The sequence below is a fragment of the Nicotiana tabacum genome, chromosome 22, assembly GCF_000715075.1.
Source record: "Nicotiana tabacum cultivar K326 chromosome 22, ASM71507v2, whole genome shotgun sequence".
NCBI lineage: Eukaryota > Viridiplantae > Streptophyta > Magnoliopsida > Solanales > Solanaceae > Nicotiana > Nicotiana tabacum.
The window spans coordinates 31,335,895-31,359,468 of NC_134101.1; the positions used below are offsets into that span (position 1 = coordinate 31,335,895).

General features: G+C 40.6%; 1 protein-coding gene and 1 non-coding gene across 2 annotated transcripts; one reads left to right on the top strand and one right to left on the bottom strand.

Annotated features, from left to right (window-relative positions):
* The first annotated feature begins 3,684 nt into the window (after positions 1 to 3,684).
* On the top strand, positions 3,685 to 5,362 carry LOC107797506 (uncharacterized). The gene is made up of 2 exons (XM_016620405.1): positions 3,685 to 3,801; positions 4,172 to 5,362. The coding sequence occupies exons 1-2, from the start codon at positions 3,685 to 3,687 to the stop codon at positions 5,360 to 5,362; spliced, it is 1,308 nt and encodes a 435-aa protein (XP_016475891.1).
* A 17,984-nt stretch (positions 5,363 to 23,346) lies between these two features.
* On the bottom strand, positions 23,347 to 23,453 carry LOC142176821 (small nucleolar RNA R71). The gene has a single exon (XR_012705628.1). It is a non-coding gene; the product is annotated as a small nucleolar RNA R71 (small nucleolar RNA).
* Positions 23,454 to 23,574: the final 121 nt, after the last annotated feature.

The window sequence follows — 23,574 nt, forward strand, 5'->3', positions numbered from 1 at the left end:
TATTATGGAGGTGACTTTGATCGTCAGAAGTCGAAGGTGTTACTTGCCAATGATTAGACGAGATTCTGTGTCGTGCCACGACGTTAAATCAGACGCTTGTTGGGAGGCAACCCATCTTTACTGCTTTATTTTATTTTTATTTTTTATCTTATTATTGCTGTAGTATTTGTTTATGTTTTGCAGGATTATAAGCATAGGAGGCTAAGCCATTGGAAGTGTGAAAAATCGAGTTAGATGGTGAGAACTAAGTGTGGGGTGCCCACACAAAGGACCATGCATGGGGGAAGTCTGAGTACCCCGTGAGCCGCTATTGCTTCGGTCTTTGGCCTTTCAAGGAGTTTCTTGTCCACCCTCTTTATTTTTTTGATTTATTTGCGCATTGGGGACACTGCACTCTTTTAAGTGTGGGGTGGGAGAATTCTCTAGATAATTAGTAGTAGGATGTTAGAAAAATGTTAACTTCTTATTTTTGTTTTTGTAGTTGTGTAGTGTTTTAGTTTTTATTAGCTATGAAAAAAATTGAAAAAAAACAAGTAGAAAAATTGGACTTTTCCAGACGATGGATCTCCTAGACAGTTTTCTTGAGGGATTTAAGTCTAAGGAAAAAGGACAAAAAGATTTTCTTTGTATGTAGTGTAGTAATTCCCCCTTGGTTTTTCTTTGTGCCGCGTTTCTTTTCTAAGGATTTTGTTTGAACCGGGTGCAGTTAGTTTTATTTTCTTTAGGAGTATGAGCCATTATGAGATGAATTGAATTGAAGCAATATCTCTTGACTTTGTTATGCCTTGAGAATAGTGAGTACTTTGGTTGTGACGCTTAGGCTCAGTTTTTGACTCTTGTATAAGTACCTTAAATTGTATGATCTAAAATTTGCTTAACTGCTTTGACTAGAGTGTCTTGATGAGTCCGATCCTGAGTGAGTTATGTGTCAGGTGTGTGTGAGGTTTGTGTATTATTCTGTGCATTGCATTTGATGTCTAGAACTTGCCCCGTGTGTTTGCAAAGCGAAATAGTAGTTTTGTTCAGTCTTGGAAGTGATATAGGCATTTCTTTATTGAGCCAGATATATGTAGTTTACTCACCTAATTGTTATGTATCGTAGTTAACCCCTTTGAGCCTGTAATCCTGTTTCTTTGGCAACCACATTACAAGCCTTACCCATTTGTTTGAATTAACCATCTATTTGAACATTTTAACCTCTCATGAGCACTTGAATTGCAGTGAACTTTGTAAAAGTTAAAGTGTGGGGTGGTTGGTTTGGCTTTTGAGTGGAACAAATGAAATAAGGAGAGAGGTGCACTGTTTTGAAAAATTAAGAGCCACGTGAATTGAAAAACAAAGAAAAAAAATATATATAGTTGTATTGATGTGAAAAATATTCCTTGATAGTGGTGACTCTTGATGTAATTGTGCTTAAAAGAAGTATGGAGTAATATACATAGATGTGAAGGTGGAGTTTGGTTTGACATAAGTATGGGGTTTGAATGTTAAAGTATTTGTATTAAAGTGCTTAGGGAGGTGTAGTCACTCTTATAGCCAAATGTATCTTACCCGACCTGCAACCTACATTACAAACAATTAAAGTCATACTTGATCCTAGACTGAATGAGCTCGATTAGTAGAGTGGTACACTACGGGCAAGCCTATGGTGCATCTTTTGTGGCATATGAATGTTATTTCTAAGAGTGAGTGAATTCTTCCTATCTTGAGTTAATAATTGTTCTTAAATTTTAATGTGTGTGGAACTACTCTCTTTTGTTGTGTGAGGGCACTTGATTCATGAAGGAAAGGTAATAATGTCATTTACCTCTATGTTAGAGTAAGTGAGTGAGTAGTGAATAATGAATGGTACTTGTGAGCCAAATCTTGAGGTGAAGATGTTACACCCTTGTGCTTAGTCTATTTTAAAGACTCTTGGTGTGATGAGTTAGGAGAATTGTTTAAAAAGGTCATGTCTATATAAAGGGTAGTTTTATTGCTCGAGGACGAGCAACATTTAAGTGTGGGGTAGTGATGTTTGGCTATAATTCCATATTTTTAGTGCATTACTTACCTTACATTTTGGGGCTTTAATGCTAAACTATACTATATTTGTGCTTAATTGAGTTTATTTTATGTGTAGGTACGTTGAAGACGAAATTGGGAGCAAAGTAGAGATTTTATGTGTATTTTATGCACTACAAGAATGGAGTTATGATTATTTAATTAGTGGATATATTGGTATTAAAGTTTAACATTATAAAGGAAGACAAAAGAGACAAATCAAAAGAAGTCAAAAATAACAATTGAAAAAAGAAAAAAAAACGTGAATTGGAAATGTTAGGCAACAAAATTGAATCGAAGCAGCAGCAGGCGTAGCGAGCTACTTTGCTCGCGTTAGAGCAGGCGAGGCGAGGATTCAAGAGCACGACAGAGCTTGCGTCGCATGGGCTACAGCGAGATGAAGCTCGCGTTTTGCCTCGCGCCGTGAGGCTTGTAGCGAGGGTGTTCCGGGTTTTAAAGCCTACTTTGTATCCTTTTTGGTTTTGGACTTGGTTATTTCGTCTAGTTTTTTTTCCCTACACATATAAATAATCGTTAAACAACATTTTTAGAGGTGTTTTTGCGACCGGAGGCAAGAACATCACGTGGAACAACTTTCGGAGGAGAAAATCAGCGAGTTCTTCATTCATTTATCTTTTCTTTGTAAGTTGTTTATGCAAAATACTTAGAAAATTGTTACTAAGAACATGAGTGGCTAAGCACATCTTCGTTAATTCGGATTATCATATTGTGGTTGTTTCTTTAATTCTAGTTTTAACGTGTGAATTGTTGTAGCTACCAATTCACCCTACTATCTATGCTATGCTTGGGGAAAGCTGTGTTTAGATTAGAATAGAATTAGAGAGAGCTTGTTTCTGAACCCGTGGCTCGGGGGACGATTTCGCGGTTAGGATAAGAATATACCTAACAGTGTTGCTTAATTGAATACCGTATTATATTCGTTCATGATAGACTCAATACCATAGGAATATATGATTGATATTTTGTGAGCAGGCGAGTAGTATTGTTGGAACATGCTATTCATATAAACGATCCGGTTAATTAGCAACCATAGATAATTTGGATTAACGAGTGTGATTATGGAACTTAATAGGATTGATAAACCAACCACAATCCTTGAATTTTCACCTCCTCTGAATTAAAATCTCATCATAAACATTTGCATTCTTGATAAATTAGTTGTTACTTGTTTAATTTCCGCAATTATAGATTAATAGAAAAACATCACTCTTAAATATCTTGGACTTTTAATTATTTTTTGTTTGCTTAGTTGACAATTGATCTAAGTCTCTTTGGGTTCGACATCCGACTTTCGAGTCACTTTATTACTTGACAGCCACGTATACTTGTGTGTACTTGGGGAACCAACAAGTTTTTGGCGCCGTTTCCGGGGACTTAGTTATTGATTGTTTATCTAAGTTAAGCTTTTATTCGTTATTTGTTCAAGGTTTAATTTTTAGTTTGCTTTATTTGTGATAACGCATGCTCTTCTGTTGAATGCGGAGTAGTGGAAGCGAAAACAATATCCTTCCGCTTTATCCTGAGATCGAACGAACACTTCATAAAGTGAGGAGGGAAGTTGAAGCTAGAACTAGAATTGAAAGAGAGTTGGACATCGTAGTTCAACCACAACCAATAGAGATGGCAGGTAATGAAGGGCGTCCGGTGATAAAAGCTGCAAGGCACAATCTTGCTAATATGACACAGGCAATTGTGAAGCCTGAGATAACTGGTCACTTTGAACTCAAACAATACATGGTACATCCGATTCAGTCCACAGGGCAATATGTGGGTCTATCTCATGAAGACTCGTAGAGGCACAATGAGAACTTTCTTGAAATTACAGACACTTACAATTATCCGAACATTTTTAAGGACTATGTCAGGATGACACTGTTTCCCTTTTCACTGCTAAGGGAAGCTAAGGAATGGTTGCAAAAGGAGCCCGCGAACTCAATCCACAATTGGGATGATCTAGCAAGGAAATTCTTAATCAAGTTTTTCCCCTTAGAAGACAGAGTCGCTGAGGAGCCAGATTCTTGGGTTTCAACAACGAGACGGCGAGACTCTTCGTCAAGCTTGGGAAAGATACAAGAAGCTACTCAGACACTGCCCACATCATTGTCAGACTGATGAGGTGTTGTGTCACACTTTAGTTGATAGGTTGGACGAGGAATCAAAGATGAATCTTGACTTAGCATGTGGGGGTAGTTGCATGGGAAGACCGTATAGTGAGATCCAGATCCTGCTAAACAATTTCACTGCTAATGATAATAATTGGCATGAAGATGGGAAACCACGAAGAGCGCTTAAACAAAAGGCAGCAGGTGTGATCGAGCTTGATGATTTCTCAGCCTTGAGGGAAGATATAGCGAGATTAAAAAATCAGATGAATAAGATGACAATGCACCAAGCACAACAGATGCAGCGTGTGCAACAGATGTCTACTTGCTGCGAGTTTTGCGGTGAAGGTCACACAAGTGACATATGCCCCGTGAATCCTGAATCCATCTACTACGTGGGGCAACAAGCTAGAGGGCCGATGAATCAAAATTCTCAATATAGTACCACATACAATCTGAACTGGAGGAATCATCCTAACTTCTCTTGGGGTGGAAATCAAAACATCAGGCCTCAAGCGAATTATAATCATCCACCTCAACCTCTACAGCAATCAGAAGAGAGTTTGACTGACATGATTAAAAAGCTCTTGATAGACAATCAGAAAGTTATGGCTGAGAATCAACAATTGCGCACAGAGTTCAGAAATCTAGAGAGGCAGTTTGGGCAAATAGCTAACAATCAGAATATTAGACCTGTTGGAGCTCCCTCAAGTGATACAGAGAAAAATCCTAAAGTCAATACAGTGACGTTGAGAAATGGGAGAGAGTTAGTAGAAGTGCCTAAGAAGAAAAAGGAGCAGTTTGGGCTCGAAGAAGAAAGAGTGCCAAAAAATATAGAGGTAGATAAGAGAAACAAAATAAAGTCTGAGCAAATATCAGGAAGGGTGCCTCCTCCTTTTCCTCAAAGACTGAGAAAGAAGAATGATGACAATATGTTTCACAAATTTTTAGATATGCTAAAGCAGATACACTTGAGCATCCCTTTGGTGGACATGCTCTGTGAGGTCCCAAAATATGCAAAGTATATTAAGGATATAGTGGCAAATAAGAGGAGGTTAACTGAATTTAAGACCGGCGTACTTACTGAGGAGTGCACTTCCAGGATTAAACATAAGCTTCCACAAAAGCTTAAGGATCCGGGTAGTTTTACCATCCCCGTGAGGATTGGTGAAATTGATGTGGGTAGCCTTGTGTGATTTGGGTGCAAGTATCAATCTGATGTCGTTGTCAGTGTTCAAACAATTGGGATTAGGAGCTCCGAGACCCACCACGGTGCTACTACAGTTAGCTGACAGATCTTATGTTTATCCTAGGAGGGTTATTGAGGACGTCTTGCTGCAGATTGTGAAGTTTGTTTTCCCTGCAGATTTTGTCATCCTGGACTACGAGGCTGATGAGTTAGTTCCTATCATCTTGGGACGACCTCTTTTGACCACTGGAGATGCCATTATCATAGTCCGAGAAGGTAAGATGATCCTGAGGGTGGACAATGAAGAAGCGGTCTTTAATGTATATCGAGCCATTCAGTTGCCTCATCATTACGAGAGGACCTGTCCATGATTTCTGTAATGAAGATAAATGAACCAGCCGGAGCCAAGTGCATTTAAAGAAGATGCACTAGAAAAGACATTGATGTTGTTCAATTACTTGGAACTGGAACAAGAGGTTGTGGAGATATTGCAAATTTTGGATGGATCTTGTGAATGCATAAGAGAAAGATCACAGTTTGAGCCTATGGATAGGCCAATCGGCCTGCCCCCTAGACCCTCAGTTGAGAAGGCTCCAAAACTGGAACTTAAACCCTTGCCATCTCATCTTCATTATGCATATTTGGGTAGTTCTAACACTTTGCCTGTGATTGTTTCTTCTCATTTGTCTAAATTGCAGGAAGAAAAGCTCTTAAGGGTGCGGAGGGAGCACAATCATGCCATTGGTTGGACAATATGTGACATAAAGGGTATTAGCCCTGCATTCTGCATGCACAAAATACTCATAGAGGAGGGGACACAAGCCTAGCGTGGATCATCAACGCCGCCTAATTCCAATCATGAAAGAGGTGGTAAGAAAAGAAGTGATTAAGTGGCTCGACACAGGTATAGTATTTCCCATCTCCGATAGTAAGTGGGTAAGCCATGTTCAATGTGTACCTAAAAAGGGGGTTATGACTGTTGTAGTGAATGAACAAAATAAATTAATCCCAACTAGAACTGTGATTGGTTGGCGAATATGCATAGATTATAGGAGGTTGAATAATGCTACATGAAAAGATTACTTCCCCCTCCCCTTCATTGATCAAATGCTTGACAGGTTAGCCAGACAGGAATACTATTATTTCCTTGATGGCTATTTGGGGTATAATCAGATATCTATTGCCCTGGAAGATCAAGAAAAGACCACTTTTACATGCCCTTATGGCTCTTATGCATTTAAGAGAATGTCATTCGGGTTGTGTAATGCACCTCCGACTTTTCAAAGGTGTATGATGGCTATTTTCACCGATATAGTGGAACGGTTTGTAGAGGTTTTTATGGATGATTTTTCTATGTTTGGTCCTTTTTTTGATGAATGCTTGACCAATCTTGCTAAAGTGCTTGCCAGGTGTGAGGAGACTAATCTGATACTGAATTGGGAAGAGCGCCATTTTATGGCACGTGAAGGTATAGTGTTGGGGAACAAGGTGTCCAAAGATGGATTGAAAGTTGACAAAGCTAAGGTGGAAGCAATTGAAAAGTTGCCACCACCGATTTCCGTGAAAAGAGTTAGGTGTTTTCTGGGACATGCAGGTTTTTATCGCCGATTTATAAAGGATTTCTCAATAATTTCTTCTCATTTGTGCAGGTTGTTAGAGAAGTATGTGCCATTCAAGTTTGACAATGCTTGTCTAAAAGCATTCGAGGAGATGAAAAAGAAGTTAGTGAGTGCACCAATCATAGTGGCTCCTGACTTGAAAGAGCCATTTGAGCTGATGTGTGACGCTAGTGATGGTGCAGTTGGGGCTGTGTTGGGCCAGAGGAGGAGAAAATCTTTTCATTCCATTTACTGCACAAGCAAGACTATTACTCCTGCTCAAATAAAGTATACTGTGACAGAAAAGGGGTTGCTTGTTGTAGTATTGGCGTTCGATAAATTTCGGGCCTATTTGATAGGAACGAAAGTCATCGTCTACACAGACCATGCAATCTTCAAGTATTTGTTCGGAAAAAAGATGCTAAACCAAGGCTAATCAGTTGGGTTTTACTCTTGCAGGAATTTGATTTGGAGATCCGAGATCGTAAAGGAATAGAGAATTATGTGGCTGATCACTTATCTAGGTTAGAAACTCGGAATCATGTAGGTGAGGGAGATTTCGTCAAGAAAACATTCCCGGATGAGCAATTGTTGGCCATTACTGCTGGGGAGGTTCCATGGTATGCAAATTTTGTGAACTATCTGGCAAGTGAGAGATGCTGCCTGATCTTGAACCTTATGCTAAAAAGAAGTTCTTGCGAGATGTGAGGTCATATGTGTGGGATGAGCCATTTCTGTTCAAATCTTGTACCGATTAGTTAATGAGAAGATATGTGCCTGATTCTAAAATAAATACTATCTTACATGATGGTCATGCGTCGTCTTAGTGTGGTCATTATGCGGGTGACAAAACGGCAACTAAGGTGTTGCAATCGGGTTTTTATTGGCCTAGGGTGCTTAAAGATGCCCATGTGTTCGAGTGGAGGTATGATAGGTTCCAGAGAACAGGAACAATCACGAAAAGGCATGAGATGCCATTGCACGGTATTATGGAGGTTGAAATTTATGATGTGTGGGGAATTGATTTTATGGGTCCGTTTCCCTTGTCCAGTGGGTGTAACCACATTTTTGTAGCCCTTGACTATGTGTCGAAGTGGGTGGAGGCCATTGCTCTTCCTACCAATGATGCCAAGGTAGTGGTCAACTTTGTGAAAAAGCATATCTTTAAAAGGTTCGGCACTCCGAGAGTGATGATTAGTGATGGGGGCACCCATTTCTGTAACAAGCTCTTGGACAATGTCTTAGCGCAATATGAGGTCAAACATAAGGTTGCAACCGCTTACCATCCTCAGACAAGTGGGCAAGTTGAAGTCTCAAATAGAGAGATAAAGCAGATCCTGGAGAAGACGGTTAGTGCAAGTAGGAAAGATTGGGCTGCAAAGCTTGAAGATGCTCTATTGGCATACCGGACTGCCTAAAAAGCTCCAATCGGAACCTCCCCTTACAAGTTAGTTTATGGGAAGGCATGCTATTTATCGGTGGAACTTGAGCACAAGGCCTATTGGGTGATAAAGAAGCTGAACTTTGATGTAGAATTAGTGGGTGAAAAGCGGGTGATGCAATTGAACGAGCTTGATGAGTTTTGCTTGCCCCGTGAGCCGCTATTGCTTCGGCCTTTGGCCTTTCAGGGAGTTTTTTGTCCACCCTCATTATTATTTTGCTTTATTTGTGCATTGGGGGCACTGCACTCTTTTAAGTGTGGGGTGGGAGAATTCTATAGATAATTAGTAGTAGGATTTTAGAAAAATGTTAACTTCTTATTTTTGTTTTCGTAGTTGTGTAGTGTTTTAGTATTTTAGTAGCTATGAAAAAAATTGAAAACAAAAAGTAGAAAAATTGGACTTTTCCCAACGATAAATCTCCTAGACAGTTTTCTTGAGAGATTTAAGTCTAAGAAAAAAGGACAAAAACATTTTCTTTGTATGTAGTGTAGTAATTCCCCCTTGGTTTTTCTTTGTGTCGCGGTTCTTTTCCAAGGGTTTTGTTTGAATCAGGTGTTGTAAGTTTTTTTTTTTTAGGAGTAGGAGCCATTGTGAGATGAATTGAATTGAAGCAATATCTCTTAACTTTGTTATGCCTTAAGAATAGTGAGTACTTTGGTTGTGACGCTTAGGCTCAGTTTTTGACTCTTGTATAAGTACCTTCGTTACCATCTCATCTTCATTATGAATATTTGGGTAGTTCTAAATCTTTTCCAGTGATTGTTTCTTCTTATTTGTCTAAATTGCAGGAAGAAAAGCTCTTAAGGGTGCTGAGGAAGCACAACCATGCCATTGGTTGGACAATGTCTGACATAAAGGGTATTAGCCCTGCATTCTGCATGTACAAAATACTCATAGAGGAGGGACACAAGCCTAGAGTGGATCATCAATGCCGCCTAAATCCAATCATGAAAGAGGTGGTAAGAAAAGAAGTGACTTAGTGGCTCGACATAGGTATAGTATTTCCCATCTCCGATAGTAAGTGGGTAAGCCATGTTCAATGTTTACCTAAAAAATGGGGTATGACTGTTGTAGTGAATGAACAAAATGAATTAATCCCAACTAGGACTGTGACTGGTTGGCGAATATGCATAGATTATAGGAATTTGAATAATGCTACACGAAAAGATCACTTCCCCCTCCCCTTCATTGATCAAATGCTAGACAGGTTAGCCGGACAGGAATACTATTGTTTCCTTTACGGCTATTCGGGGTATAATCAGATTGTTATTGCCCTAGAAGATCAAGAAAATACCACTTTTACATGCCCTTATGGCACTTATGCATTTAAGAGAATGCCATTCGGGTTGTGTAATGCACCTGCGATATTTCAAAGGTGTATGATGGCTATTTTCACCGATATGGTGGAATGGTTTGTGGAGGTTTTTATGGATGATTTTTCTTTGTTTGGTCCTTCTTTTGATGAATGCTTGACCGATCTTGCTAAAGTGCTTGCTAGGTGTAAGAAGACTAATCTGGTACTGAATTGGAAAAAGTACCATTTTATGGTACGTGAAGGTATAGTGTTGGGGCACAAGATGTCCAAAGATGGATTGGAAGTTGACAAAGCTAAGGTGGAAGCAATTGAAAAGTTGCCACCACCGATTTCTATGAAAGGAATTAGGAGTTTTCTGGGACATGCAGGTTTTTTTCGCCGATTTATAAAGGATTTCTCAAACATTTCTTCTCCTTTGTGCAAGTTATTAGAAAAGGATGTGCCGTTCAAGTTTGACGATGCTTGTCTGAAAGAATTCGAGGAGCTGAAAAAGATGTTAGTGAGTGCACCAATCATAGTGGCTCGTGACTGGAAAGAGCCATTTGAGCTGATGTGTGATGCTAGTGATGGTGTAATTGGGGCCGTGTTGGGCCAGAGGAGGAGCATAATTTTTCACTCCATTTACTACGCAAGCAAGAATCTTACTCCTGCATAAATAAATTATACTGTGACAGAAAAGAAGTTGCTTGTTGTAGTATGGGCATTCGATAAATTTCGGGCCTATTTGGTTGGCACCAAATTCATCGTCTACACATACCATGCATCCATCAGGTATTTGTTCGAAAAGAATGATGCTAAACCAAGGATAATCTGTTGGGTTTTACTCTTTTGCAGGAATTTGATTTTTGAGATCCGAGACCGTAAAGAAATAGAGAATCAAGTGGCTGATCACTCATCCAGGTTAGAAACTCGGAATCATGTAGCTGGGGGAGATGTCATCAAGGAAACATTCCCGGATGAGCAATTGTTGGCCATTACTGTTGGGGAGGTGCCATGGTATGAAGATTTTGTGAACTATCTGGAAAGTGGAGAGATGCCGCCTAATCTTGAACCTTATGCTAAAAAGAAGTTCTTGGGAGATGTGAGGTCATATGTGTGGGATGAGCCATTTCTGTTCAAATCTTGTACCGATCAGTTAATGAGAAGTTGTGTGCCCGAATCTGAAATAAATGTTATCTTACATGACTGTCATGCGTCACCTTATGGTGATCATTATGCGGGTGAGAAAACGGCAGCTAAGGTGTTGCAATCAGGTTTTTATTGGCCTAGCATTTTTAAAGACTCCCATGAGTTCGTGAGGAGGTGTGATAGTTGCCAGAGAATACGAACAATCACGAAAAGGCATGAGATGCCATTGCACGGTATTATGGAGGTTGAAATTTTTGATGTGTGGGGAATCGATTTTATGGGTCCGTTTCCCTTGTCCAGTGGGTGTAACCATATTTTGGTGGCCATTGACTATGTGTCGAAGTGGGTGGAGGCCATTGCTCTTCTCACCAATGATCCCAATGTTGTGGTCAACTTTGTGAAAAAGCATATCTTTACAAGGTTCGGTACTCCGAGAGTGATGATTAGTGATGGGGGCACCCAATTCTGTAACAAGCTCTTGGACAATGTCTTAGCGCAATATGGGGTCAAACATAAGGTTGCAACCGCTTACCATCCTCAGACTAGTGGGAAAGTTGAAGTCTCAAATAGAGAGATAAAGTAGATCCTAGTGAAGACGGTTAGTGCAAGTAGGAATGATTGGGCTGCAAAGCTTGATGATGATCTATGGGCATACCGGACTGCCTACAAAACTCCAATCGGAACCCCCCCTTACAAGCTAGTTTATGGGAAGGCATGCCATTTACCGGTGGAACTTGAGAACAAGGCGTATTGGGCGATAAGGAAGCTGAACTTTGATGCAGAATTTGTGGGTAGAAAGCGGGTGATGCAATTGAACGAGCTTGATGAGTTTCACTTGCATGCGTATGAGAATGCAAAGTTATATAAAGAAAAGACCAAGGGCTGGCATGATAAGCATATCCACTATTGCGAGTTCGTACCAGGCCAATTGGTTCTCCTGTTCAATTCGAGGTTAAAACTCTTTCCGAGGATGCTCAAAACGAGATAGTCGGGCTCGTTTGAGGTAGTGGGAGTCACTCCACATGGTGCAATTGAGCTGCACATCTTAGGTGGCTAGAGAACGTTCTTAGTGAACGGACATAGAGTAAAGCACTATTATGGAGGTGACTTTCAAATCTTAAATTTTTGTTTTTGGAAGATGTTATAAAAATCTGATTTTTCTTCCATAAATTCACGGATTCATGATATAAACGAGTATGGAATAATGAAATATAATCAATATAGGATAAGGAATACTTACCCCAATGTTTTTCTGTGAAAAGCGCCCAAGAATTGCCTTACCCGAGCTCAAAAATGGAAAAGGGTTGAAAATGGGACGAATCCCATTTTCCAGAACTTAAGTTCTGTTTCTGGAACTTTTACCCTTCGCGAACGCGGTCAGTGCCTCGCGTTCGCAAAGCACATTTTTGTGCTGCCAAACTTTGCTCTTTGCAAACTCGAAGGCAATGTCGTGAACGTGAGGCCTTGCCAAATTTGGCATTCGCGAACGCGATACACCCTACGCGAACGCGAAGCTTTAACGCTTGGTGCCCGGCCAGGCCTTGTTCCCTTCGCGAACGCGGCCCCCTCTTCGCAAACATGAAGAGTAATTTTCACCTGCCTCCAGTTTCTTCTTCGTGAATGCGAGCCCCCTCTCGCGAACGCGAAGAAGGATACCAGAAGCAGATTTCTGCAGTTTTTCCCAAGTCCAAAAATGGTCCGTTAATTACCCGAAACCAACCCGAGCCCTCGGGGCTCCAAACCAAACATGCACCCAAGTCCTAAAATATTGTACAAACTTTCTCGCTCGATCAAATCGCCAAAATAACATCAAGAACTACGAATCGGACACCAAATCAAAGGAAATTTTCAGGAAAACTTTAAAACTTATATTTTTACAACCGGACGTCTGAATCACGTCAAATCAACTTCGATTCTCACCAAATTCGGCAGACAAGTCTTAAATATTATAGTGGACCTATACCGGGCTCCAAAACCAAAATGGGGACTCGGGGTAAATAAATCCAACATCAGTAATTTCTTAAAATCATTAAGCTTTCAAGCTTTTGATTTTTCATCAAAATTCCATATCTCGGGCTAGAGACCTCGGAATTCGATTCCGGGCACATGCCCAAGTCCCAAATCATGATACGGACCTACCGGAATTGTCAAAATACTGATCCGGGTCTGTTTGCTCAAAATGTTGACCAAAGTCAACTCAGTTGAGTTTTAAAGCTCTATTTCACATTTTAATCCATTTTTCACATAAACACTTTCTGAAAAATTATACGGACGGCGCACGTAAGTCGATGAATGATAAATGGTGCTTTTAAAAGTCTTATAATACATAATTACTTATTAAATTTAAAGATGGCATTTTGGGTCATCACAAAGTTGAAAGAAGAACTGGTTGGGAAAACTTGAAAAAATATATGTGAAAGCCTATTGAAGTATAACAAAGAGTATTTGTGCAAAGATTTTTTCTTGAACACTTCAAATGTGATATTGTATAAAATAATATGTGTGAGACCTTTAATTCTTGGATATTGGCACCTAGGCACCAGTTTATTATTAGTATGTTAGAGGACATTAGATATAAAGTAGTTAGGAGACATGTTGATATAATAAAGTTTGCAGAGATTTGGATTACATATATTTCTCCTATGGCAAGGGTGATTCTAGAAGAAAATAAGGAGTTTTCTAGGAAATGCAAAGTTTTGTGGTTTGGAACTGATGGGCTTGAGGTTGATGAGTATGAATACATATATATAGTGAACTTGAGGAGAAGAACATGCACTTGTAGATCCTGGCAGTTAAGAGGGATCTCTTGTGCACATGCAATATGTGAAATCTGTCACCAAGAAGAAGAACCATATAATTATGTGGATAACTGGCATAGAAAGGAGACATTTCTCAAGGCATATCAATACTTTCTTGAATAAATCCCTAACATGAAGATGTGTGTAACGACCCGGCCGGTCGTTTTGAGTATTACAACCCCCGTTTACTACTCAAATTGTACTTCACAGTTGTTGTGTGAATTGCCAGGATAAATAGTTCAGGTCCGGTGAGGTTTTGGAATAAATTGGACCATTTAGTTCCAAGGTTTAAAGCTTAAGTTAAAATAGTGATCGGATGTCGACGTATGCATAAATGACCCCCGAATGGAGTTTTAATGATTCCAATAGCTCTGTACGGTGATTTTGGACTTAGGAACGTTTCCGAAAAATTATTTGGAGGTCCGTAGTGGAATTAGGCTTGAAATGCCGAAAGTTGAATTTTTGGGAAGTTTGACCGGGGGTTGACTTTTTAATATCAGGGTCGGAATCCGATTCTGGAAATTTGAATAGGTCCGTAATGTGAAATGTGACTTGTGAGCAAAATTTGAAGTCAATCGGACGTGATTTGATAGGTTTCGGCGTCGTTTGTAGAATTTGGAAATTTCAAAATTTATTAGGCTTGAATCCGTGGGTAGTTCGTATTTTGAGGTTGTTTAATGTGATTTGGGGCCTTGAGTAGGTCTGTGGTGTGTGTTAGGACTTGTTGGTGTATTTGGACGGGGTCCCGAGTGGCACGGGTGAGTTTCGGATGGTTAACGGATCAAATTCAACTTGAAACACTTTTGGAACTGCTGCCTACTGGTGTGATTGCATCTGCGAAGCTTTTGATCACAGGTGCGAAGCCGCATGTGCGCGAAATCAATCGTAGAAGCAGCCAAGTGTGGAACTGGGCAGTGCTCGCAGGTGCGGGGAATTTGCCGCATCTGCGAGGCCGCAGGTGCGAAGGTGTTGGCGCAGATGCGGACTGGGGCTGGCATGGGGTGAACACATGTGCGAAGGGGAATGCCCATCTGCAAGCCCGCAGATGCGAGATTTGAGAAGGCCGGCTGTTTCCGCAGGCGCGCAATTTTGTCCGCAGATGCGGAAATCGCTGGGACAGAACTTTAAATTCGAGGGTTTGACATTTTCACTCATTTTCGGATTTTGGAGCTCGGGTTGGGCGATTTTGGAGAGAAACTTTTCCACACAACTTGGGGTAAGTGTTCTTAACTCTCTTGTGATTATATTCCATGAATTAATCTTCATTTTTGGTGCAAGATTATTGAATCTTCAAGAGAAATAGAAGGAAATTTCTATAATGTCACAAAACGAATATTTTAAGTTTGAATACCGATTTGGAGTCGGAATTGAGTGAAATTAGTATGTTAAACTTGTAATTGGATGGGTTGTCGTATTTTGTGAGTTTCGTCGGATTTTGATATGTGGGCCCCACGGGTATTTTTGGGGGCGTAATCTCGGATTTTGTGGAAAATATTAGCATTTGGCTATGGAATTAATTCCTATAAATTGTGTGGACTGAATAAAATTAAATGTGGTAGATTCGAGTCGTTCGGGAGATGATACGCGCATAATGGAATTTCTGGAGCATTGTTTAGCTTGCTAGACATTGGATTCGACTTGTTCGAGGTAAGTAACTCTTCTAATCTTGGAGTTGAGGATATGAACCCTGAATATATGTATTTCGTGAATTGTTGGGAGGTGACGCACATGCTAGGTGACGGGCGTGTGGGCGTGCACTATAGAAATTGTGACATAATTGTTTCTGTGGAATTTTGTAGTTAAATGATCTTGGCATTTTCCATGCGGTTTTATGAGTTAAAGAAATTAAGCTGAAAAGTATATTAAAAATCATGTTTAGGCTATGTACCAGTATTATTAGGACCCACACAGGTCATATTGCTGTGAATTATTTGTTTTAAATTAAAAATTCATACTGAGTCATATTCATTTCATTGCATATCATATCTCAGCCTCTGTTATTATTTATTGATACATCATATCATCATTTTTGGGCTATTTTCATGACATTGTAAGCCCGAGAGACTGGAGAGATTGATGACCGAGAGAGGCCGAGGGCCTGATTGTGAGGATTATTATGTGGATCGGGGCTGCCCGCCTGCAGCATGCTTTATATACTTTATATTATAGCATATGAGTTGTCCGTGCAGCACGTGAGTTGTCTGTGCAGATTATAGCGCTTAGGTTGAAGGAGCCCATCCGGAGTCTGTACACACCCCCAATGAGCGCAGGTACCTACTGAGTGCGAGTGCCGAGTGCCGAGTGCTGAGTGACTGGGAGGCATAAGTGACTGTGAGGTATGCCCGAGTGGCATGAGTGATTGTGAGGTATGCCCGAGTGGCATGAGTGAATGTAAGGTATGCCCGAGAGGCATGAGTGACTGTGAGGTTTGCCAGAGGGGTTGTATATGAGTGATGTTCTGCCTGAGGGGCTGTTTATGATTTTATCATTGAGTTGCATTGCATTGGTATGCACACAGGACATACATGCATAGAGATGTATTTTTCTCATGCTGTAGTGCATCACATCATTCATGATTTTCACACATTTTTAACAGATGGGCATAGTGATGCATTTGTTTTTACACGGGTTATCTAGATGGAAAAGGAAACATCTTATTTACTACTGAAAGGATTTTTGGGAAAAATTATTATTTTCAAACTTATTCATATTTTCGGCAACTTCGGTAAACGATTTGGGTTTTCACTGATGTACTTGAAAGGAAGAACTATTATTTTTGAAATCATGATTTAGCTGAGCATCTTGTCACGGAGTTACTTCTGGTATTATTTGCTTTATGTTGTTATGGACTGTTGTGGACTATTGGTTTTGGACCCGACCTTGGTTGAAGCTCGTTACTACTTTCAACCTAAGGCTAGGTTTGTTACTTACTCAGTACATGGGGTCGGTTGTACTGATACTACACTTCTGCACATTGCGTGCAGATATTGGTTGTTGTTGTTGCTGTGCTCGATGGTTGCCGGATTTGAAGATGTACCTGCGTTCCTGTTGTAGTTGCCTCTTGTTCATGGTAGCCTTAGATTTATAAAAGCTCTGTTTATGTACTATTCAAACAGACTATGTATTTATTTCATTTTCGCTTTGTATACTCTATTCTTAGAAGCTCATGATTTGTACTACCAGTTCTTGGGGATTGTATAAGATTAAGATCTTTATTCACTTAAATTGCTTTAATAATTATTATTGGAATTGGATAATTGAAAGTTGGCTTACCTAGCGGGTTGGGTTAGGTGCCATCACGACTAGTTGGATTTTGGGTCATGACAAGGTGGTATCAGAGCCCTAGGTTCATAGGTTCTACAAGTCATGAGCAAGTGTCTAGTAGAGTCTTGCGGATCGGTATGATGACGTCCATACTTATCTTCGAGAGGCTACAGGGCATTTAGGATATATACTTCCCATCTTTCTTTCCTTATCGTGCGAGATTGATTCAGCTTGAGACATAACTCTTTGAATTCCTTTCACATATTCGTATGCGCACATGAGCGCTCAGTATCAGCTGTGCATGGCCGGCTTGTGATTCTATGAATGAGGTTCGAGGCGAGTATCCTGTGTTTTGGTGATGGGCCAGTCTGGAGGACTTGAGGCCACAGTTGAACTTAGCTTGAGCTCGGTAGCTTCAGTTGTAACTAGTACAATTGGACTTATATGTCCGGTAATGACCATACAGTGGAATTTGTGGCTCGATGAGCGGTGGAATGGTTGTGTGATGGGTATGATGTAACCGCGGGATGTGTTAAGACGATTGGAATATGAAGAGAAGTGTTTCCTTGAAATGTAAAGGAAAGGCCATTGGGTGCTTGATTTTCGATTTGATGTGACGAACAGTCTCGAGTAATGAATGTTTTGAAGGATCTTTCACATTGTTAAATTTTGGGATAGACCAAACTCTCATGTTTGGTTAATGAGTTTGGACTCAGATAGACTAAGTGATTGCATAGTAATTGTGACTGCGAAAGGGTATAACAAGATACCAGTTTGAGGCTAAGCAGGCGGGTTATCCCCTGCAGAGTAATCTACGTAGGTAGATTCCTTATGATGTGAGTAGAGAGTTTCTTTTCTGCCGACGGGGTGTATGGGTGGAGATTTGAATCTGAATCTGGTTGAGAAAGTTGACTTGTGTGTTAAGAGGATGAATACGAGCTTAGCGGATGATTGAGGTATTTTTATGGTTGGCATTGTATGAACTTGGGAAGAAGTTTCGTTGGACTGACTGTGGCATTATGGCAGTAAGAGAGTATTGGTATTGTGAGTTAGGGAATATTTTAATCTATGGCTTTGAGCCAAGTGGGGCAGTCTGCTATTGACAATTTGATTTCATGGTTAGGTGTTAAATTTTAATTTTGGTCTGAGGCATACTTGTGGGTTAACTATGACTTGCAGAAGTTGAGATCGAGGATGACTCGAATAAGAAAATTCCTGGTTAAGGATTATATTGCACGTATGAGTATATGAAATTCGTGGGATGAGTGAGTTGTTATTGGTGAAATGTAGTGCGCACGGAGTATGCATTTGATATGTGGTGTTAAAGTAGAGTTACTTCTTTGAGTGTTGTGGTGCTAATGGGGCACGTGTCTTTTGGCCCATTTGGGTGGTGCAATTAGATTTGAGCAAAGTGGGTGACTCCCGAAAAAATTCCAGTGGGTTTGAGAATTATATATAGCAATTGAGAATGTTTCCGGACTTGTGTATGGATAAAATTCGAGATTTGCATTTGATGGTGCCTGGACTTGCGGAAATTCGATATGACTATAGATTCTACATTTTTTTATAAGGAAGGTAAGAAGAACAATTTCAAATTCACATAAGGTATTCTCAGAGTGAGTGTTATAGTTGTGGTATTTTTGAAGGTGCTTAAGAAGAATACAATTACTTATGGGTCGTAGGGCGTTGTGGTTCTATGCTAGTTTTGTAGGGTGAGATGTGGCTATTGTGGCATTTTAGCAAGGAGAAGTATTAATCTGAAGACAGATTCGGAAGAAACTCGGACAAAATAAGACAAACGGGTAGTAGGTCGGATCAGTATGGTAATGGATATGATCAGTTCTTTGGGTGCTTATGATGTGGGGGTTTTTCTACAGGTGCTTTGTGGCAGTATACCTAGGTTTGGTGACCTGCGTGGCTTGGTTGATCTAGAGAGATTCAACTCTGATGGCTTCATTATGTGCAAATGGATTCCAAAGCATTCTCGAGGTTTTCTACCACGGTTTGAGATGGGTATTTTCCTACCGGCCTGAGGAGCATGTTGAGTATTGGGATTTTTGTTTTTACAGGATGGGATCAAATGTAAGGCTTCTGGCTGATCAGATATGTATTTTAATTGTGACTCGGGATGATTATGAGGTTCTCGTATTTTTAAATTGATGGCATGATAGATGTGTTGTGTGGTGTGGGATTAAGGTTGGCGTGTGCAAGGTCATGGTTTATCTTTGAAAGGGAGGTCATAAATTCTTAGAGGGCATGAACAGTTTTCGATGTTTAGCTGAATGCTATAACTATTTGGTATTGCGTGAGTAGAGTGTACATTTCAGAAGGCGCACTATATTTTGAATTATGGATATCTCATAGGTAGTGCGGCATTTTCCTGGTTGATCGACTGCTGATATTCAAATTTTGTCAAGTGGCACGGAAGAACTTTTAAAGTATTTCTCGTGGGATGATCGTGTATGAGAGAGGTGTTAGGTATTCGGGCGGTGGAGATGGAATCAAATATGATGATTCGCGTGTTCTATGGATTTGGAGATTGGGAGTTCTCAGGAGCAGATTGTTTCATGGTTGTGGACTGTGAAGTTGTGGCCGGAGCTAGCCAGATGATAAAATGTGTTATGATTCAGTCATTATGGATTTTCAGAGGGATTTTTATCTATTTGTGGGTAACCCGGGTTGATTTGGGGGTCCATAGGTAGGCCCAATTAAGATGTGTATTCTACACCGAGCCGAAATGGTTGGCTCCATACTGCTATTATTGAGGGATGTGTCATTCAGTTGATGTTGAACTTATTCATGTTCTGAAATGATCTGTGAGTTACTCCTTTATGCTACGAGGAGTTGTGATTCATTGGTTATGTGCACAGATGGTGCGGTTCTATTTGAACTTTATAGCGGAATTTGAGTGTGATGAGTACTTGGGTATTGCATGATCGATTGCGTAATGGTTATGTTCTTTCAGGTTTTGTGTGGCATTTTTGTCATTTGCCTCTCTGTGGTTATTGATTTTGAGTGGGGTGGCTCGAGGTATATATTATGGGCCAGCGTTTGGATGGGGTCACGCACTGCAGCGGAGTTATGTTAAGGTATGAACCTTGTGTTAGGATCGGGTGATGGTTCTACGGCGTGTGATGAATTTTCAGCATTTCGTTGTGGCGGTACTTGTTAATCTGGTGGGGCAGTTCTCTCATCTGAGTCATTTATTTTCTTGACTGAGTACATTTGAATGGTTGCGTATTGATGCACGGGTGGCACGGGTTGTCGCTCCAAGTTATATTGGTGCGGTATGTCTGTGGAACAGTTATATTTAGTAATATAAGGTCATTGGACCTGGAATGGGTACTATCAAGTTTAATTTCGGTATATTTGGGAGTATAATATTGAAAGTCGGCTCAGAAAGTGATTACGATTCTAGTTGGGGCGAGAGAGCTCCGTGACTTGTTTATCTGGTGAGTAGTCATGAAATTTCGCATGTTTCTTTTATTATCAACATTGTACAAAGGTTTTGGGATGCGGTTTGGTTCGATATGGGTTTAATAATAGTATGTGGTTGGTTTTGGAGTAGTCACTGTGATCAGGAATGGTGTGCTACGAGCATGCGAGTTGTGTATTATGTTAGGTGATTATGTCTGTGGTTATAGTCATGGTTATGGCTTGATATAGCTTGTTCAAACTCATACAGTGTGTAAATGTAAGATTCGTGTCTTTAAAGAAATTCTAAAGGTTGGAAATTACACTCCAAAGTTTATGTGCTAAGGTTAAATTAATGATTTTCAGTTGTATTGTGTTGTCAAGCTTACATGGAATAGGGTGACGTGGGTTCACCCCCAGGTACGTGTGTGGTAAGATGGAACAGTGATTTGATGGCTTGGAAACAACTCTTGGCACGTTCGAGGACGAACGTATGTTTAAGTGGGGGAGAATGTAATGACCCGGCCGGTCGTTTTGAGTATTACAACCCCGTTTACTGCTCAAATTGTACTTCACAGTTGTTGTGTGAATTGTCGGGGTAAATGGTTCAGATCCGGTGAAGTTTTGGAATGAATTGGACTATTTAGTTCCAAGGTTTAAAGCTTAAGTTAAAATAGTGACCGAATGTCGACTTATGTGTAAACGACCCCGGAATGGAGTTTTGATGATTCCAAAAGCTCCGTAGGGTGATTTTGGACTTAGGAGCGTGTCCGGAATATTATTTGGAGGTCCGTAGTGGAATTAGGTTTGAAATGCCGAAAGTTGAATTTTTGGGAAGATTGATCGGGGGGTTGACTTTTTGATATCGGGGTCGGAATCCGATTCAAGAAATTTGAATATGTCCATAATGTGAAATGTGATTTGTGTGCAAAATTTGAGGTCAATCGGACGTGATTTGATAGGTTTCGGCATCGTTTGTAGAATTTGGAAATTTCGAAATTTATTAGGCTTGAATCCGTGTGTAGTTTGTATTTTGAGGTTGTTTGATGTGATTTGAGTCCTTGAGTACGTCCGTGGTGTGTTTTAGGACTTGTTGGTGTATTTGGATGGGGTCCCGAGTGGCTCGGGTAAGTTTCGGATGGTTAACGGAACAAATTCAACTTGAAACACTTCTGGAACTGCTGCCTACTGGTGTGATCGCACCTGCGAAGCTTTTGATCACATGTGCGAAGCCGCATGTCCGCAAAATCAGTCGCAGAAGCGTCCAAGTGTGGAACTAGGTAGAGCTCGCAGGTGCGAGGAATTCGACGCATCTACGAGGCCGCATGTGTGAAGGTGTTAGCGCATGCAGACTAGGGCCGGCGTGGGGCGAACGTAGGTACGAAGGGGAATGCTCATCTGCGAGCCCGCAGATGCGAGAAGGCGCCGCAGATGCGAGATTTGAGAAGGCCGGTTGTTTCCGCAGGCGAGCAATTTTGTCCGCAGAAGAGAGAGTTGCAGGTGCGACCCCTTGTCCGCAGATGCGGAAATCGATGGGACAGAACCTTAAATTCGAGAGTTCAACATTTTTACCCATTTTCGGATTTTGGAGCTCGGGTTGGATGATTTTCGAGAGGAACTTTTCCACACAACTTGGGGTAAGTGTTCTTAACTCCCTTGTGATTATATTCCATGAATTAATCTTCATTTTTGGTGTAAGATTATTGAATCTTCAAGAGAAATAGAAGGAAATTTCTATAATGTCACAAAACGAATTTTTCAAGTTTGAATACCGAATTGGAGTTGGATTAGAGTGAAATTAGTATGGTTGAACTTGTAATTGGATGGGTTGCCGTATTTTGTGAGTTTCGTCGGATTTTGAGATGTGGGCCCTACGGGTGATATTTTGGGGCGTAATTTCGGATTTTGTAGAAAATATTAGCATTTGGATATGGAATTAATTCCTATAAATTGTGTGGACTGAATCAAATTAAATGTGGTAGATTTGAGCCGTTCGGGAGTTGATACGAGCATAATGGAATTTCCAGAGCATTGCTTAGCTTGCTCGACATTGGATTTGGCTTGTTCGAGGTAAGTAACTCTTCTAATCTTGGAGTTGAGGGTATGAACCCTGAATATATGTATTTCATGAATTGTTGGGAGGTGACGCACATGCTAGGTGACGGGCGTGTGGGCGTGCACTATAGAAATTGTGACATAATTGTTTCTGTGGAATTTTTTAGTTAAATGATCTTGGCATTTTCCATGCGGTTTTATGAGTTAAAGAAATTGATGTGAAAAGCATATTAAAAATCATGTTGAGGTTATGTGCCAGTATTATTGGGACCCACAGAGGTCATATTGCTGTGAATTATTTGTTTTAAATTAAAAATTCATACTCATTCATATTCATTTCATTGCATATCATATCTCAGTCTCTGTTATTATTTATTGATACATCATATCATCATGTTTGGGCTATTTTCATGACATTGTGAGCCCGAGAGACTGGAGAGATTGATGACCGAGGGAGGCCGAGGGCCTGATTGTGAGGAATATTATGTGGATCGGGGTTGCCCGCCTACAGCATGCTTTATATACTTTATTATTATAGCACGTGAGTTGTCCGTGCAGCATATGAGTTGCCCGTGCAGATTATAGCGCTTGGGCTGAAGGAGCCCCTCCGGAGTCTGTACACACCCCCAGTGAGTGCAGGTACCTACTGAGTGCAAGTGCCGAGTGCTGAGTGACCGGGAGGCATGAGCGATTGTGAGGTATGCTCGAGTGGCATGAGTGATTGTGAGTCCACATGGAAATATGTGGGTCTATCTCATGAAGACCCGTAGAGGCACATTCAGAACTTCCTGGAAATTACAGACACTTACAATTATCCGAACATTTCCAAGGACTATGTCAGGCTGACACTGTTTCCCTTTTCACTGCTAGGTGAAGCTAAGGAATGGTTGCAAAAGGAGCCCGCGAACTCAATCCACAATTGGGATGATCTAGCAAGGAAATTCTTAATCAAGTTTTTTCCTACTAAAAAGACAAAGTCGCTAAGGAGCCAGATTCTTGGGTTCCAACAACGGGATGGTGAAACTCTTCATCAAGCTTGGGAAAGATACAAGAAGCTACTCAGAGACTGCCCACATCATTGTCATACTGATGAGGTATTGGGTCACACTTTCGTTGATGGGTTAGACGAGACATCAAAGATGAATCTTGATTCAGCTTGTGGGGTAGTTGCATGGCAAGGCCGTATAGTGAAATCCAAATCCCGC